Here is a 17587-nt window from a genome sequence, read left to right as displayed (position 1 = left end):
GAGATGATAATGAGCGTAATCTGACTTTTAGCTTTTGAATAAAGAGGTTTTTTTTTTGTCATAGATGACTCAGCCAACACACTAAAGAAGGGTTTGTTTAACAGCCCATAAAAAATCTTGGTTTAATTTGTTATTTGATTACAGTAATTGTATCCTCTTCTGTTTCTTGAGGCTACGTTAGTTAACTTTGCCCTATCTTTGTTTGGTTTGTTTGTTTAGGTTTGACACCAGCTGTTAACACATTTGGATTAGATTTTATTTTATTGCCTTCACAGATTTATGGCCTTCTTCCTCCACAGTTCCAAATGTTGTCTAAATGTGTTTCCAGCCACATGAATTATGTTCTCAACAAATTACTGTTATTGGTAATACTTGTGTTACACTTGAGCACAGTCATATTAAAGTTAGTACCTCTGGTTTAGACAAAAAACCAACAGACTTACAAGTGAATTTTATATACCTTGGTGAATGTAACCCAGTTGGGTCCTGTAGACAGTGTACAGCTGAATATTAAGCTGGTGACTGACTGACTGGCTGATGGAAGATGGTGCAGCCCTGGGGAGACGTCTTTGTGGGAGAAATGACACTCCCCTTGTAACTGTCTCGGAAGTCAATGCTATCACACTGTCAAACTCAGAACTTGCTTCCCGCATTTCTTTTATTTCCCCCCGTCTCTGCATTCGAAATCATTCCTACAGCCTACAGCTATGAGCACAGACTTTTAGTGCACGTCCGCTCTAGACGGGAAGTGTGGGGGACGGGGCGCATCCTGGGCCACCCTCACCAGGGAAAGTGACAGCCTGGATAATTGGCACTAATCAAGTGACTGCTTGTAATGAGAGAATATCGCTATCTGCACAGACAGAGGAACAGGGTTGACCCACGGAGGTAGTGCCCAAGGCCCTTACACTCCTACAATAGATTCTGTCAATCCACAGAGTGTGACAGTCATCATCTACCAGCACAGTCCCTCTTTGGTCAATATGCAAAAAAAAAAAAAGAAAAAAAAAGAAGAAGAAAGTCAGAGAGATAGAGAAAGAAAGAGTGAGGGGGTGGTGGGAGTAGAGAGGGAGTTGGAGAGACGTTTCCTATTTCACATGAAAACTAGGATGTTATGGAGAGCATACTACATTATTCTTTTTTATAATTTCTCTTACAGCTATTGCTTTGAATTACAGAGGACTTTTTGTCAAGAGCAAGAAGGAGATGAATCAAAAATTCATCTGAAGAAGTTCTGCATAGGGCGAGGCGAATATACCTCTGGTGGAACCAACATTTGCAAAAGTTCTATCTCCTTAAGCAATTATTAGCGGTGATAGTTTGACATGTACAAGAGTTGTCAACAACTGACTTTAAACAAAGTACAAAGCAGAAGTAAACAGTGCCTTGGGCAAAATTAACTTGGGGGACTAGCCACCTCATGAATTATAAATGGCTATCTATTACTGCAGTGAGTGGTGCTACCAGGAGGCTTCATTCACTGGAATAGACTAACCTATTTTCAACACATCTAAAAGTCAAGTGACAGCGAGGCACTAAAGAATGCAGTTTAGGGAAAAATGAGCCTGTTATTTAGTAAACGAGTTGTGTAATTTCTAAATTGTACCAAACTAACCATGGAATACCCTCAGGGGTTCATGTCATCTGCTATACACGTTTGCCTACTAACTGCCATTCACTTGCAAATTAATTCCCTTCGCAGAGCACATTTTAATCCATCTAATTAGCAAAGTGGCCTATACATAAAAGCCTATGTTTTATCTTTTTAATCCTCACCTTCCCGATGCTGCCTGGAAATAATTGAAATTATGTCAACTCAGATTATATCGAGTCAGAATGATTTTGATGAAATGTACTTGGACTTTAATTTGTCCTCATTGAGGATCCTTGTAGATCAACACTCTAGTTTCTGTACAACTCAGAGAGGTTTGTATCTCAGGAGGAACCAAAATTTGAACTCATCCACAGAAAAAAAACCCCACAGGTTCACAATATTTCCTTTTTACATACCTTCAGAGTATTTCCTTTGTCACATTTCTCAAGGTGGAAATACAGTACATAAACTGACCTGAGATGACAAAGAAGAGGGATTAGAGAAGCTCCCAGATGTAGTTGTGTAGGAGCCACAAGGAGTCTGGCTGGTCAACATTGATAAAAGACAGTGGCTTGTCCTAACGAGGGACTTGTGTCTGCCTGTGCCTTCTGGGCTCTGTCTCGGAAAGGTGGTGAGATGTCTGGATTGGCACCTCTCTGGATACACTGCTCTAACCACTGGAGGACTCAAGACTCCCTGTAGAACGAGCCGCACACCAAAGGCTTCTTTAGATATGCAGAGAAAAGAGATGCTGAAAGTCAATTAAACAGACCACTTTAGGTAGGATTTTAGTGCTACAAGACTCTCCCAACTGGCAGATTCTGACTAATTTCCCTTTGTCTATATCAGAAAATGTTTTATCTTTTTTGTTTCAGGTGACATACACGATCAGAATCATTATTTGGACTCAGTTTGTCAAATCTGGAAGGAGCTGGTCTGCTGCTGCAGAAAGTCAGATAGTCACAAGATGATGAAGCTAAAGCAAGCACACAATCACCACATCGGTGCGAGTGAAAGGTGGAAATACATTGCCTGGTCTGACTTTCAGTGCAAACACACAACACTGAAACACACGGTTTACTTTTCCAACTCTGTATTCCCTCTTTCCTCTTTCCTTTCCCCTTTTTGCAATTTGTGAGTCTTTGCACAGCATCTGCAGCTCTGCCTCATCTTCAAAAGACCAGTAAATACAATCCTTTTGCACCAGTGGAAATAAATACATAGCTGAATACAGTAGGAAAACAACACTGTGATCTAGCTCTACAAACACCGTGATTGGCAGGTGTATGGCACAAAGTGGGATTCAAGCACAGCTTCACACATTAATTGTAGCTGCCGTTAAAGGATGTTAACCAATATATATTCAATGCTCTCTTTTTAGACTCAGTTCTGAGGAGTCACTCTTCAAGCATGGCAGTGTTATGTGAGCGGCACCGCTGTAGATTTCAGGAGACTTGAAATACCTTTTTTAGTCGGAGCGTCACTGCAGAACAACATTCCCCCCAGCTGTTTATTGGCAACAAAATAAACTAAAATAACTTCAGTTTGTTTTGAATTGAAAGTCTTCATAAATGAAAATAAACAGCGCTGCAGCTATGTGCTGCCGAATATTCTTCCCCTTACAAATGAATATATATTTACTTTGTATACTTTGGCACATCACTATTTCATTTTCCCTTATTTGGTTTGATTGTTTTGACAAGGTCCAGAATTATTTATCACCATGGACATGCTGGGGCCATTGTGCTTTGTTGTTGCTGAGGATTGATTAAGGGCTTCAGTTACAAGTCTATGCTAATCTGAAGAACACAAGAACTTTACAGATGAAAGTAGCTGTGCTCTGATAAAAGGACAGTGAACACAACACTGCATAACATTAGCAAGGTGGAGTTACCCATACTGACTCATAATTGTCCAACATGCCTGGGAGATACACAGATGAGTTCACGGGACTCCAAAAATCCTCGCCTCTCGTTTTGCATAATACTCAGCTTTGCATGGAAGCAGGGAGGGGCAGGTGCGAGTGATCTTCCCAGTGTCTTCAAGTCATTTTGTTTATCATTCAAATGAAAACCTTGTTCCATTATCCATGAGGGAGTGGGAGTAATGTGTTAATGTCCCTTACTCATGGCTCATCCTTGGGTCCGAGCTGACAGCACTCCGCCCATCCATGTCACAGATGATGAGAGACAAAAGACAGACATAGGGAAGCAAAACAGGTAATTACCTCATACCTACACTTTTTTTTATATATATATAAAGGCGACCCCCGTCAGCATTCATATTTCTGTGTATAATTAGGCCAGCAAGGCCACGATCTAGGAGATGCGTTTGAGGACACACAGACTTGGGGACTTTGATAAATTCTGAAGTGTCAAGCAGAGATGAAGGGACCACAGCACTTGTGCCCTTCACCCAAGCATCGTGTTTATGCTGCATGCAGTAAAAGAGCCTTCTCATAGGGCTCCTTTGCCTTTATGGTGCTCTATGTGATTGATTATTTAGTGGAAAACTGCACAGCTCAAATCAGTGTGAAGCCAGCAAATAAAGTCAAATAACAAGGGAGAGTGCAGGTCTGAGGGAGGGAAAGATCTCAAGATGTTTTTGAAGCGAGTCAGAGTAGCCAAAGGCGAGTAGATCTTCACGCTTTCATATCCCCCTTTTTAATATTTCTTCCCCGTTATAATGATGTGCTTCCTATCCTTGAGTAAAGTTCTTCATAGTCAGTCTTTTTGCCAGAGAGGATTTTTTCTCTTTGAAATAAAATGTAAGTATATATTTAGTCTCCTAGTTTAGAGGCTTACAGGCCAGGGCAGAAATTCAAATTTGTGCTTTTATGAATACGCATATTGACGGTTGCCTGGCTATTGCCAAAATGTTAACAATATATTAATAGACAGTGTGTAAATTCTGCTCTGAAGCTTTGCTGGAGGAATGTGGAGCCAGGAATTAACAAAAATAATCATATTAATAAAAAAAATAAAAAGACTGATAAACAGATAATTTTGAATATACAACTCAAGAGAATAAACAGACAGGACTACATGTGCACATGCATGAGGATGTCTATAGGTATTGTAGGGACTTTGCACAGAGAAAAATCAAATATTGATGATGATAGCGGAGAAACTGAAAAAACAATGAAATCCGAGGTAGCAGGCAGCTGTCATTACAACACCTATAAGTGTTTGAGGCTCAGATATCAAAGCCGTCCTTTTGATATAACCAGTCTCATAGAGGTCTGCTCTTCTTTAAACTTATTTATAATGAAGGCATCTCATCATACTCTGTCCGTCTCAATTACCAGCCAGAGCCTTGCACTTCCAACTGCAGCCCCTAAGGCCAACTGAATATACCTGCATCTCTTTTTCTCCTTGACTAAAAGGCACCGGCCGCACTTGAAAGGACATGCAGCAGCAGTTAAGTTGGAATATGAGACATTTCTTAGTCTGTATTAGGAAGCAGGGGTATGTTGAAATCGTAAGATCTGTAAGACTGCAACCTTGAAATACAGATACAGATATTTACGGCTACAAAAAAAACTACTCAGGAATCATGTTATTTACAAAAAAAATGTGCACACAATCCAAATCAATAAGATGATATTGTAGATGTAATCATGTAACATTTTTGCTAACATGTAGTTTATAAACCTTTCAGAAACTAGATAGTACAGATAACAACGGAGTGTATCGTTGAACCTATTGTTCTATACTGTAACAATATATTAACAGCTCTCCGGCGAAGGCGTTGAAAGGGAAATATGTATAGAACATCCCCCACTCCCCTGTCTTAAGGCAGAGATAGCCATTGAAAAAAGTGCTGGTTCAGTCTCCCTCTGTCTCTGGGCATAGCTTTGATCAGTCCCACCTCAAGACTTATCCTGGAGGGAGCACTGCACTCCTATTCTCCATGGCTAATCACACTTCCTGTCTTTGTCTTTATGTGTTTTAGACAAGCGTCAGATAGAAGCACAGGAACAGATTTGCCCCGAGAACCTGGAGAATAAAGCCTCTGGTTGTGCTGCGGCTCGTCTTCTCCAGCGGATTTCCTCATGAATATTTCCACTGTTTTGGAGTGGTGGATTTCAACCCATTGCCGCTTTAAGAAAAAAGGTGCTTTTGAGAGAGAGAGAGAGAGAGAGAGAGAGGTATAAAAAAAAAAGTACTTTTCAGAGTTGAAAATTGTCAGAGTAAATGTACTATATGTCACCTGACTGTGGTGGATAGTGTATTTTTAGCTGTAACTACAGGATATGACAGGAGATGTAAAGGCCAGAGGTTACATCCTGCTGTACAGTCTAGACATCATGCTCTTTACTCTCATCCACAGCACCTTGCTAACTCAGGAGAGATGAAACCCAAGTAATGAAATGGTTAACAAAATAATTTCTCATGCACAGCATTTTCTTTGGGCTCAGGCAATATTACTCTGCCTGCCACCAGTGGCACTTTTCACCAAGAAACGTGCTTTGTGTATTTCAAGCAAGTACAGAAAAGACCATTTCTGCCAGGAGCCAAAAAGAATGAAAGGAAATAGACAAAAATCCTTTTTCTTTTTTCAAGGGGGAGCTGAAGGCTATGAAAACCATCTTGAGTTCTATTTTTGACCTGATTTCCATATCCATGGCCACCTGAGGGAGGTCAGGCTGCTCTGGCCAACTTCCTCACAGGGAGAGGGACTAACGGTGACAGGGACACAAACCCCTGCACAAACCATATTCCATCCTTTCCAACACCCACACCACTTATTATCCTCACTGGCACCACCAAGACTCTCACATGGATAAGGAAATGAATCGCCATAAAGACACAGAAAACAACAAAATCATTTCTCCTTTTACTTCTCTCCTGCCTCTTTTTTTTTCACTTCTGCTTCAAAGCCTGCAACTCTCTGCTGTGCCCTAGGGTTAATTAACATGAACCAAACAGTGAATGATCAGAGAGAATAGGAAATCTCCAAAGGTTAAGTGTCACATGGGAAACGTGTTGTCAGAAGAAGAAGAAGAAGAAGGCTGTTTTTTTTCTTCACGTTCAAAATCAAATGAGACGAGTATAGCGGTGCACTGGGAGGAAATTTGTAGACACCTTTCCAAAACTTTGCATTTCTCCTGTCAGAGGAGGCAGAGCTTCACAGTCTGGGTTCAAACAATATCTGTAATTCCGTGACATTTTGATGAACAAAAGAACTCTGCAGTTTTCTCTAACTTGCAGATCGTTCAATGGATTTACTCCCCTTTTTGTATAATGTTGTTATAATTCTCTTCAGAGAAGTACACACAAGACAATTCCATAATGTGATAAGCAAAAGCTTGCAGAAATAAAAAAACACATCCATCATAAAGTTAATCACTGCTTTTAAAGACCTACTCAGTGAAATTGTGTCTCCTCTTGGTTTATCCCTGGAGGGAAAAATAGAAAATGACTTCATGATCCACAGATATCCTGGATAGCATGTCGTGCAGGTGAAATAGTATGATTTCTCTCTGTAATAATTAACATGGGCTCCTCTTCTCTCCCTGTGGCTTGTCGCTGACATTTGGTTCATGCTTGAGTGTCTGCCTAGCTGATTTCAATCTCTTGCATGAAGGTGAGGCTGTGTGTGTGTGTGTGTGTGCGCACAGGGTCCAGTGTCCAGTCCGACAAGGACATTGGTGACAGGGCCTGCCTTCAGTGGATGGGATTAAGCAACATGACAATATGGATTAGAGACCCACTCAGTCAATCCCGAACCTCCAACAGGTTAGAGGTTGAAAGCCAAACGCAGAAACACAAATGAGTCTTGTCAGTGTGTTTGTGTTCTTGCAAAATTGCATTATGTAAAGGGGTCGTATCTCACTTGCTTCTGAATACATATTTTGACAATTTCCAAATTTATCATGCCGATCTCTATACATTTCATCTGCTGTGACACACCGTATTGATTTACACCGTGCTCTGAGGATGAAAACGCCTCAGAATGGTCACCTCATCCATTGCTGCAACAAGCCTTATTTTACATTATTACATTATGTATGCAGGCTTGAGTATGGATAATGGATGAATCTAAAGCAAAGCAGTTTAATTACCCACCATCATTCTGTCTCACCTAGCTGCAGAGCACACATCTTATTAGCCATGGTGTAAATAAACATTAATATGCCACCCCAATAAAGACTGTCCTCCCCCTTGCAGTTCTTGGTATATTATCATCATCACTGCAAAATACACACACCCAAACTGATCCAGTGGCGTGTGCAAACAACGGAGGAGCTGCTGAAGCCGAGGCCAGACCATTACAACCACTTCACAGAAAATTATCATTAGTGCATCTGGCTGGAGGCCACACAGCTCCATCAAAAGATTAAATTGTACACATACAGTAAACATACATATATATGTATGTATATATATACATGTATATATTTTTTATACATAAAATATGATATGAAACAGACACCTCTTTTTTTCATAAAATATGGCAGATATTCGATCAAACCAAGTGGATCACAACAATCTTAGCAGCTGCGGCTCTTTGTCAGAAAATTCCCTTTTGCATGTTTGGCAGACCGGCGAGTGGCAGAACAGACACAGGGGATGAGGGCCGTCTCTGTGGGCCAAGTGAAGGAGAAGAGACAGTGGATACAGATAGAAAGCGTGTAGGTTAACCAGCCACAGGGTATTCTCATCCCTTCAGCACATGGCAATAGAGAGGAAGCTTCTAGCAAAGAGAAAACTCAGCATCCAGTCCAGCCCTGAGCATCAAATACTGCTGATCTGATAAACTATATAAAAGCCTAGTTATATCTCCAGGCAGGCTTTTTAACAAACTGGATTGTGATTAGTATCAGACATGATTGATTTAATGTACGATTAAGACAAAAGGATCATATTTTCTGTATGAAAACGGCATCTTATGTGTAAATACTGTGTTAAAACAGAGTGAACTGAAGCAGTAGGTTGGTAGCGCTTCAAGTATAAGCTTCTTGAGGATGTTTTTGGCTTCTAAAGATGACAGAAGCTGAACTCTTCAAAGACATAAATTGTGTTGCATGTACACAGAGCTCTTTTATAAACTTCTCGGTATGTCTTTTTGTCTGCGGATGGACTGACTGCAGCCAGAACCCAAGAGGAGACAGGCCTCATTCTGCTTTCTTATGTTGTTTCAATCACCAGTCTACTGTACAAAGGAGGCAGACTGATGGCATGACGAGTGCACAGCGCTCATCTGCCTGTGCTGTTGTCTCAGTTTGAGCCTCATAAAAGGAAGCGGGCCTGACGATGCCAGAGGCGGAGGATCCGGCTCTGCGGTCTGAGCAGAGAAACATCAGCAGAGCGCCATTCTTTAGAAGGAGATGTCCTTCAGTGTGGTGCCAACTCTCCCTGGGGCAGTAGCATAAGACACAGCCTCTTATTTACCATATACAGGATCTCTCCGTGCCCTTAATGAGCCAGGATATTCAGCATCACAGAGACAAAGGCCACGCTTTCACTGAAGAAGCTATGGTTTTGCTGAATTAAATAATGATAATTAAGAAAATATTAATCAAACTCTGGCTCTCTCGGCTCTGCAGTTGTGTTGAGGGAGCAGGTCTTCCAGCTTAGCCTGTAGGAGTTCTCATTTAGAGTATGCCTGCGACCTATAGAGCTGCAGGCAAACACACACAAACAGACACACACAGATGCACACAATTAAAAGTAGACCTTTGTGGCCTCCTACTATATAATTAAACACCCTTTGGTACCATGCACAAAATTACTGAGCCAGGGTTCAGATGTGTCATGGAGATAAGGATGAAAAGAAACGTTAAGAAACTGTCGGTTCTCTAAGTTGCAAGTTCTGTTCAATGCAATGAATTAATAAAAAGCACAAACTAATACCTTCCCAATGTGCAGTTGGTATGTCTGGCGGGCCGGCAGCAGCTATACAGCTGTACTGTGAAACTTTAATGCTGCTGGATGCCTGAAGCGCTGCCTGGGCTTTGTCTCTGAGGTGAAGGGGGGAGCTTTCCACATGTTCACTCTAACTGGGACAAGTATTAGAAGAGAGAACAGGCTGTCTGACCTTAAAGGCTAAAACGAACATGATGCAGCAGCCTGACAGCTGGGAATGGTCACTGGTTCCTTATCGGTATCTTAGATTTTTTTTTTTTTAAAAAACTCCTCCTGCAGCTTTTTCTCACCATCATCAAAAATCTATTCTCAAATTCAAATGTTATTAGGTGATTATATGGCATTATTCTTCACCTTTTAGGCTTTTGAGTGCTTGTCATTTGGCTCTAGTTGTTATGGTAATGCGGGGTATTCCATCTCCTTCCCAGCATGCTCTGTGTTTGACATTCATGGGGTTAAAGTCCTCTGAATGATGAAGTGCCAGCGTTTGGGACAGTAAATTGCATCGTTTCAATTGAGAAGTGAGTTCCCCTTGGGTTTGCTGGAGGTCCCTACGGGCTGGCCTTGAACAGAACAGCATGTTGTACATCCATATAAAAAAGGGAAAAATATGGTGGTACTCTCCTCTTTATGATGCAGAGATTAATCTGTCACCATATTCACGCATAAATCTAACTCGCTGCTTTGCAAAATACTGTTTTACCTTACTTTACTCTATATTTTATTTTTTTATTGCCTATAAACATAAACCATCACAAAGGGCTAATGTTCTCATCAATATTATTACAAAATGATCATAAATCCAATGCCTTGTTAAAATTTGAAGCCATTTCTCTCCTCAGCCACTCAACCAGTGAAAATATTAGACAGAAGCATTATTTTATCAGACAATTTCTCACACAATAATAGATGATCTTGTACCATATTTGAGCTTCAGCACACCACTTTATTTTCATTAGATTATTAGGTCCGCATACTTTCCTTCACATCCTCTTCTTCATCGCTGTGTTCAGCAGTACTGATTTTGCCTTTTGGGGCCATTTTTTCTTATACTTCAGTAGAAATGCCTTGACAACACTGTGGTGGTTATTTCATCCTGAGAGACCACAAACTAAACAGCAGAAACACACTGTATAGACGCTTGTTTAGTGGTATGCAAATCATCTTTGCCGGAGGTAAAATTAACATTTTTAATTAAAATATTAGCACCAAACAAACACAGAAAAACACACTAATGATTAAATCATCTTCATAGAACCTCATAGTGGAAAAAAGAGGAAGATTTCCCAAAATTCTTTGTATGAAAAGATGCTCTATGGATCAAACATTACTCTGTTTTAAACAAAAAATCTTTAGGTTTGCAAACTGCACAGTTGAAGTTTTGGATTTAAAGACAGAAGAAAAAATTAATTTAACTACTATTTTAACTAACTATTTTTTTAATTTCACAAGATGTAAAATATTCTTATATTCATCCCTTGACCAAACAAAATATTGTAATCGTTTATGTAGCTGTTTCCATTCATTTTATTACTGATCATAATTAGGACATAAGATGATCATGAATGTAAAAATGTCTTTTGTGATTAAATATTTCATTTTCTTTAAAAATGTAAGATGGAATCTCTGCCTTTCTTCAGCAGGTATCACAAAGTATGAGGCCCTAGAGAAGCTAAAGCTTTCTGCAGCTGCATTTAATGCTACTATAGCGCCCTCTAATGGATATTGATGTAAACTACAAGTAAAAACAAAAAGGGATGCAGGGAAAGTAAGAAACAACCATGCAACAAAATAACTTTATTGCTATTTTGGTATAACAAAAATTAGCTGTAGTAAAAAATCTTCATGTATCAAAAAGAAATATTTATCTCCTTGAATGTTTTGTACTGCGGAAACATAGGATGGGCTTTGCCTGCAGAGTTTGTTCCAAGTGTGATATACGATTCACTTGTCATCCTGCCATGCACATTTCCAGTGGTGGACACTGAAGATGATTCATTCCTACTGCTCTGGTCCACACAAGCTAAGCAGAGCCTTCTGATAGTCTCCTTTGGTGTGCTCCTACAGATGTAAAAGACACAGAGCAAGTTAAAGGGGCTGCATGACAGAACAAGCCGTACTGTAAATCAGTAATATGCCACAGGCAGGTTGTATAATTCACTCACCAGAATAGTCTTTTGAAGAGACTGTCCATATTGGGCCTTGTATTCAGAACAGATCTTCCTCAGGTCCACCTCGCAGCGTGACACAATGATTCTGGTCACTACCTTCTCTTTGGCTCCCTTACTCTGAGCAGACAAACACAAGTCAGCACTTAAAGTTGTACAAGCTCTGTTCTTAACTACAGCAGCTGATGCAATGCTGTTGTAAGACAACTTTTGCCAACTTCAGATTCTGTGCTCCTGCAGCAAATTTGCACTTTCACAAGGAGATGTACTTCTTACATCTGGCCCTCAAAATAGCCACATTTCAACAAGAAGAAGAACCACACTGTAACTACCTTCATGGCTTCATGCAGTCTGTTGGCGAAGTACAGCTGTTTGTTTTCAAAGCTCTGAACTGGAACAAAAGGGAAACAGAATATATATCCATAATAATGCATTTTGTATTTGACAGATCGTTTTATTTCATCATTTTGGAAGTGACTCATAGAATGAAGCCTGGCTTACAAGCCGCACATATACTTCTGATTATGAATCAATAAATTAATTGTAAATTTTAAGTAATTATCTGTATTAATGAAATGAATTAATAATGAAAGACAAGTATACCTAGTACCAGGAAGGACCTCTGCAAGTCTCCTTTAACTTCCTTCGTAATACTCTCCTGCATGTCGTAGGGGCTGTAGCTTTTGTACCTCTGAAACACTAACAAGGAGAGAAACCTGTTAGTCATTATCTGACTGGCAATGTTTATACTCAAGAATTCTTAGTTAACAAATTATTGAGGCGAGTCAGAAATCAGCATTTGTGTAACAAGGATGCTACAAGCAAATAGGGTGCTGTACCTTTTTGCAGGTGGGGTACGCTCCTCTCAGACATAATGGAGATCCATGTGGCCACATCAGTTCCTTTAATCTTGACTCCAGCATCATAGAGTTTCTGAGTTGAATCAACAAAATACCAATAAATGCCATAGTTAACACTTTGTGGCATAAAAATGAAGGTAGCAAAATTAAAAATGATTACATAAGTCTGCAATAAAACTTATTGACAACAGCAATGTCAACAGCACAAAGTGAGATGACGTTATCCTTTGCAAACTCATTTGGACTTAAAGGATTGATAAGTGATTTTCTTGTTTGGGGAAATGCAAGAACTCAAAATGAAAGAATGACTTTGGGTAAAGAATGACATCAGCTCAAGTTAGACATGGTATTAATTTTAGTAATGGTCTTGTCGAGTCAAGAAATTGTTCACCTTGAAACAAACGCTATATCAAACCCCAAGCAAATATCCATCATGCTAGCATGGAGAAGTTTAGAGAGGTGAGGCATACCAATAAATATCAGTGTTACAACTGTAATTTCTCAAACTCTTAGAAATATATTATTATTATATTTATATTATAAATCCACAAAGGCTCTTGTGAACCTGGAGTTTAATTTCAGTAACTATGTTAGGTGAGTCCTAACATTAAAAAAAGACACTTTCACAATTGGAAATCTTTACATTTCAGAGAAACTGAATGTTGAATTTGAGGTAATAATTATTCTTTTTGTATGACTTGTACTTTGTATGACTACTTTTATTCAGGGACAAAGTGAAAGGGGCAACTTACTCTGGCATCGTCATCGATCTTTTCATAGTCTACAACAGCGGTTGGTTCTGCTCTCTTAGTCTGCATAGAATTAAGGTGTAACTCAGGTCAGTTTCAACAGTATTACAGTATGTTATATAAATCACAAAGACAGGCGCTAACAGATCTCACCTGCACCAGAGCCAGCAGCAGCTTAGCAAAGTTCCCAGAGGTGTCGCCTGCAACATCTTTGTCCAAATCCTTCTTGAACACTGTGGGAAGCAATATTTTCATTTTAGGCATCTCTCTACATAATCAGAGGGATTATATAAATGTTGAATGTTATGATTTAAGAACATATGTGACCGGAAACAAGAACACTATGAACACTATATGGGAGCAGTATATGAGACTCAGAAAGCAGACATATAAGAATCTATGGATGGTACATTATGCTACATTTCCAGCCCCTTTTATGAATGCCTTAAGACATGTTTTGGACTTACACTCCTTATAGACCTGCTTGATCTCCACCAGCTCAGCATTGCTGCGTGAGCACAAAATCTCAATCAGTGTTTCTTCATCAGTTCCTAAACCCTGAAAGAGGACAGAAATCTTCATTACTTTTATATGCAACACCTTAAGATACAAGATATACACAATCTAACTTCAGATATGATTGAAGAAAATGAAAGCTTTGTCATTTTTCCAGGAGAGGGCAGTGTGAGCTTTCTATTGACTCGATTGGTGTTAAGTACAAGTGATGCAATCCATGCCCGTTACCTTGATAGATCCTCTGATCTCTGAGGCATCGTACTGGGCCGTGCTCTTCATCAGTCCGAGGACCACTGATTCCAGAGAGCCGGACAGAGCTCCCTTCAGGGCTGAGATCATGTCCTAAAAATACAACAGTATTAGCTGACTGAATTGAATTTGTCCCTTACTGTCAAAAAAACCACATAATCAGAGATGTAAAGCAGTTCAGTCTTCCCAGGCTTACTGTACCTTCTTTGCCCTCCTTTCATATGCGAAAGCGATGTCTCTTCTTTGGGAGTAGGTCCGCTTTGTTAGGACATCAATGATGGTCTGCTCATCCACTCCTACAGTAAATGTGAAACAGATTTACACATTACATGAGACAAACAGATGCAATGCAGCCACTAAATATAAATACAGTTATCTATCTAAATTATTAGAGCAATAACATGGACTGTTGACCCTATATAGGATGAAAAGAAGAGTTGGAAGAGAAATGGTGTGAGAAGTGGAATAGTTGCCAGAAATTATGTATGACATTGTGTCATGACTTTTCAAGAGTCCAGTTGATACAGGTTTATTTGAGCTGAGGATCTGAGGTTTGGATTTCCAAAGGAAATCTGGCAATTTTACCTGTTATTCCTTTTTATGTACATAAACACACTTTTTAAGCAAATATTCCTCTAGTTGGGTTGTAAAAATGTCTTGAAAAAGGTACAGATGAGTGACAAATTAAAGGAAAAACCAACATGAAGTGTCTTAGTAAGGTGTTGGGCCACCACGTGCTGCCAGAATAGCTTCAATGTGCCTTGGCATTGATTCTAAACTCTACTGGGGGCATGTACACCATTCTTCCAAAATATTCCCTCATTTGGTGGTGGTCTAACATGTCAGTCCAAACTCTTCCATAGGTGTTAAAATGGGTTGAGATCTGGTGACTGCGAAGGCCATAGCATGTGATTCACATCATTTTCATACTCATCAAACCATTCAGTGACCCCTTGTGCCCTATGGATGGGGGCATTGTCATCCTAGGAGAGACCACTCCCATCAGGATAGAAATGTTTCATCGTAGGATAAAAGTGATCACTCAGAACAACTTCGTATTGATTTGCAGTGACCCTTCTCTCTAAGGGGACAAGTGGACCCAAACCATAAATGCCTCCTACAGCATAACAGAGCCATCAGATCCCCTCACTGTAGGGATCAAGCACTCAGGCCTGTACAGTTCTCTTGGTGTATGCCAAACATGAACTCGCCCACTTGTTGAGAATATGTTGAAGGATGACTCATCTGGCCATATCACTTTTTTCCACATCTCCGTAGGGCAGTGCCTATGGTATTTATACCACTGAACTCTCAAATGTTCATTCATCTTTGTAATGAGGGGTTTACGCACTGCAACCCTACTATAATATCCCTCTCTATGTAATTGTTGACAGACTGCTCTTGCTGACACAGTCTGATCACGTCCTGCATTGACATTCTCAGTCACCTGAGGAAGAGTTGCTCTTCTGTTTTTCCTTACATATCGCACTAATGCACAAGCAGTCATCCAGTGTGTGCTGTTGACCACACCCTTCCCACTCCATTCACTGAAGTCTTTCCCACAGATGTTACTTCAGTTGCTGTTCCTATTGAAACACTAGCCAGCTGAGCAGTCTTTGTGACTGAAGCTCCTGCCATCCCCTTAAAATAATATAAGAAAGTCCTAAATTTAATTTTGGCTTCAATGTAAATTTTTGAATTTATTAAGCCAGCTGCTTGGGGGATAGACAAGTTGTATTTTCATTTACTTCCAATTTTTAAACTTTTTTCAACTCATACAGTGAGCCATTTTTATGCATAGTGGGCTTAATTTTGCATGAAAATATCTGGGTTGTTTATCTGAAAGGGCCCACACATTCTGTGCAGCAGGTTTTGAGTCATGTGAACATAAAATGCATGTGGATTTAACTTATATTAGTTTATTTAAATAATAAGAGTTACTTTAAATTAGCTACAGCAGGGAAGCAGGGATTTTTCAAATGCTGATGGGTATTTTGTTTATCTTTTTCATGATGCAGTGGTTCAATATTACATTGTAGCTGCAGCACCATCTAGGCTGTACTGTAGTGGATGAAGACTATGATATATAAGAGGGTGTGGCAGCAACGTAGGCATGCTTTAACATAACATGGTCACAAGATATTCTTCCCATCATAACCCCATCAGTAAATAAACATCATTTTACATACAACTTATTCTTCATCACAACAAAATGGTTGCTGTTGAGGAGCTGGTGGTCAAAGTGTTGCCAGTAGCTTTCCGTCAGTGGCTAGAACAGAGCTCTGCCAGCTCTGAAGCAGACTTGGAGGTGTTCCCAGTATGGTCAAACATTTTAAGCCAGGATGCTGACTCAGAAATACCAGCTACTCATCCCTGGAGAGAAAATTGCAGAAGCAAGGATTGATTTTTGAGTAACAAACAGAGTATCTTGCCTTTGGTTTTGATAGCAGTCTCTATTCTGGCAGCATCTCTGTCGGGGTCAAAGTCCTGAACAGGTACAACCGTGGGGTACAGGGGTTCACTGCTCTGTGGATTCAATGGAAATGAAAGAGATATAAAAATGAGGCCTTCATAATACACAGTATGCAGTGTATCAAGTGTGCTGTATTAAAATCATGACATTACCCCAATGTTGAGAGACAGCTGACCCAGAAATTCAGATACCATAGCCATTTTGACTGACCTGGGGAAGGTGGCAAAACAGAAGCTTTAAAACAGACACTATACAATCTTGTGATCAAATGTCACTGTAATCCTATCACTGACTTCTCCTGCAGTGGGTCATGTTTGTTATGTCTGAAGTGAAGATATAATCACCTTCACTTGGGCTGCACCAGCCCCTAAGACTAAGTCTTCTAAATAGAGGAACAGAGAAACTGCCTTTGTTGCTTGAGTGAGACACACAAAATCACTGAAGAGACTTTATCCATTTTTATCATGAGTGATTTGTTTTCCCTGCTTTGTCATAATCACAGTCAGTGTAGTTCCTGGTAACAAATGTTTTGATATTGTTGCCAGTCCAGTAACTTTCAGATCCTTTTTCAGTCTGACACTCATCCTCAACAGCAACCCCAAGGAGACACACCCTGGAAAATGTGCTACTGTACTGCAAGCTGGTATGACAACTGACTACATTCACATGCACACACACAATCGGGTTAGTGAGATTACACTGGAGAGTAGGAATTTCTTATGTAACCAAAACTCAAGAAGAGAATCAATAAAGTATGTTTACCGAATGGAAATGATGTGAAATTAGCACTTTATGTCAATAGCAATATTTGTCATCTAAGGTGGAACATTCGCTCAAACCTTTCTGCTGTGTAAAGTATATCTAAATTACAAATACACTTATTCCGCTGTAAAATGTATCATAACACTGAACTTACCTAAGTTGTAGAAGTTGAGATGATGCAGAGATTGATCCTGGTGATGTAGAGGTTTAGAGCTTTCTGACATAGAAAAAGGTTTCCCCTTTCACCTCCCCTGACTCAGATTCCCTCCCCTTTTCCATGTACTCATGACTCCACCCTGTTCAACTAGAGCCACGTGAAGACCAAATAATGAAGCTCTAAATCTT

General features: G+C 39.9%; 1 protein-coding gene across 1 annotated transcript; it reads right to left on the bottom strand.

Annotated features, from left to right (window-relative positions):
- Nucleotides 1–11234: 11234 nt before the first annotated feature.
- LOC122985085 (annexin A2-like) lies at nt 11235–17499 on the bottom strand. Its single transcript, XM_044355481.1, has 13 exons — nt 17397–17499; nt 16633–16690; nt 16440–16533; nt 14209–14303; nt 13987–14100; nt 13710–13800; nt 13396–13475; nt 13246–13305; nt 12473–12566; nt 12237–12332; nt 11966–12024; nt 11631–11753; nt 11235–11526 (listed from the first exon to the last, which is right to left on the bottom strand). The coding sequence occupies exons 2-13, from the start codon at nt 16678–16680 to the stop codon at nt 11467–11469; spliced, it is 1014 nt and encodes a 337-aa protein (XP_044211416.1). The 5' UTR covers nt 16681–16690; nt 17397–17499; the 3' UTR covers nt 11235–11466.
- Nucleotides 17500–17587: the final 88 nt, after the last annotated feature.

Source organism: Thunnus albacares, chromosome 7 (genome assembly GCF_914725855.1).
Source record: "Thunnus albacares chromosome 7, fThuAlb1.1, whole genome shotgun sequence".
NCBI classification, from domain to species: domain Eukaryota; kingdom Metazoa; phylum Chordata; class Actinopteri; order Scombriformes; family Scombridae; genus Thunnus; species Thunnus albacares.
This window is presented reverse-complemented; position numbering and strand designations above follow the sequence as displayed.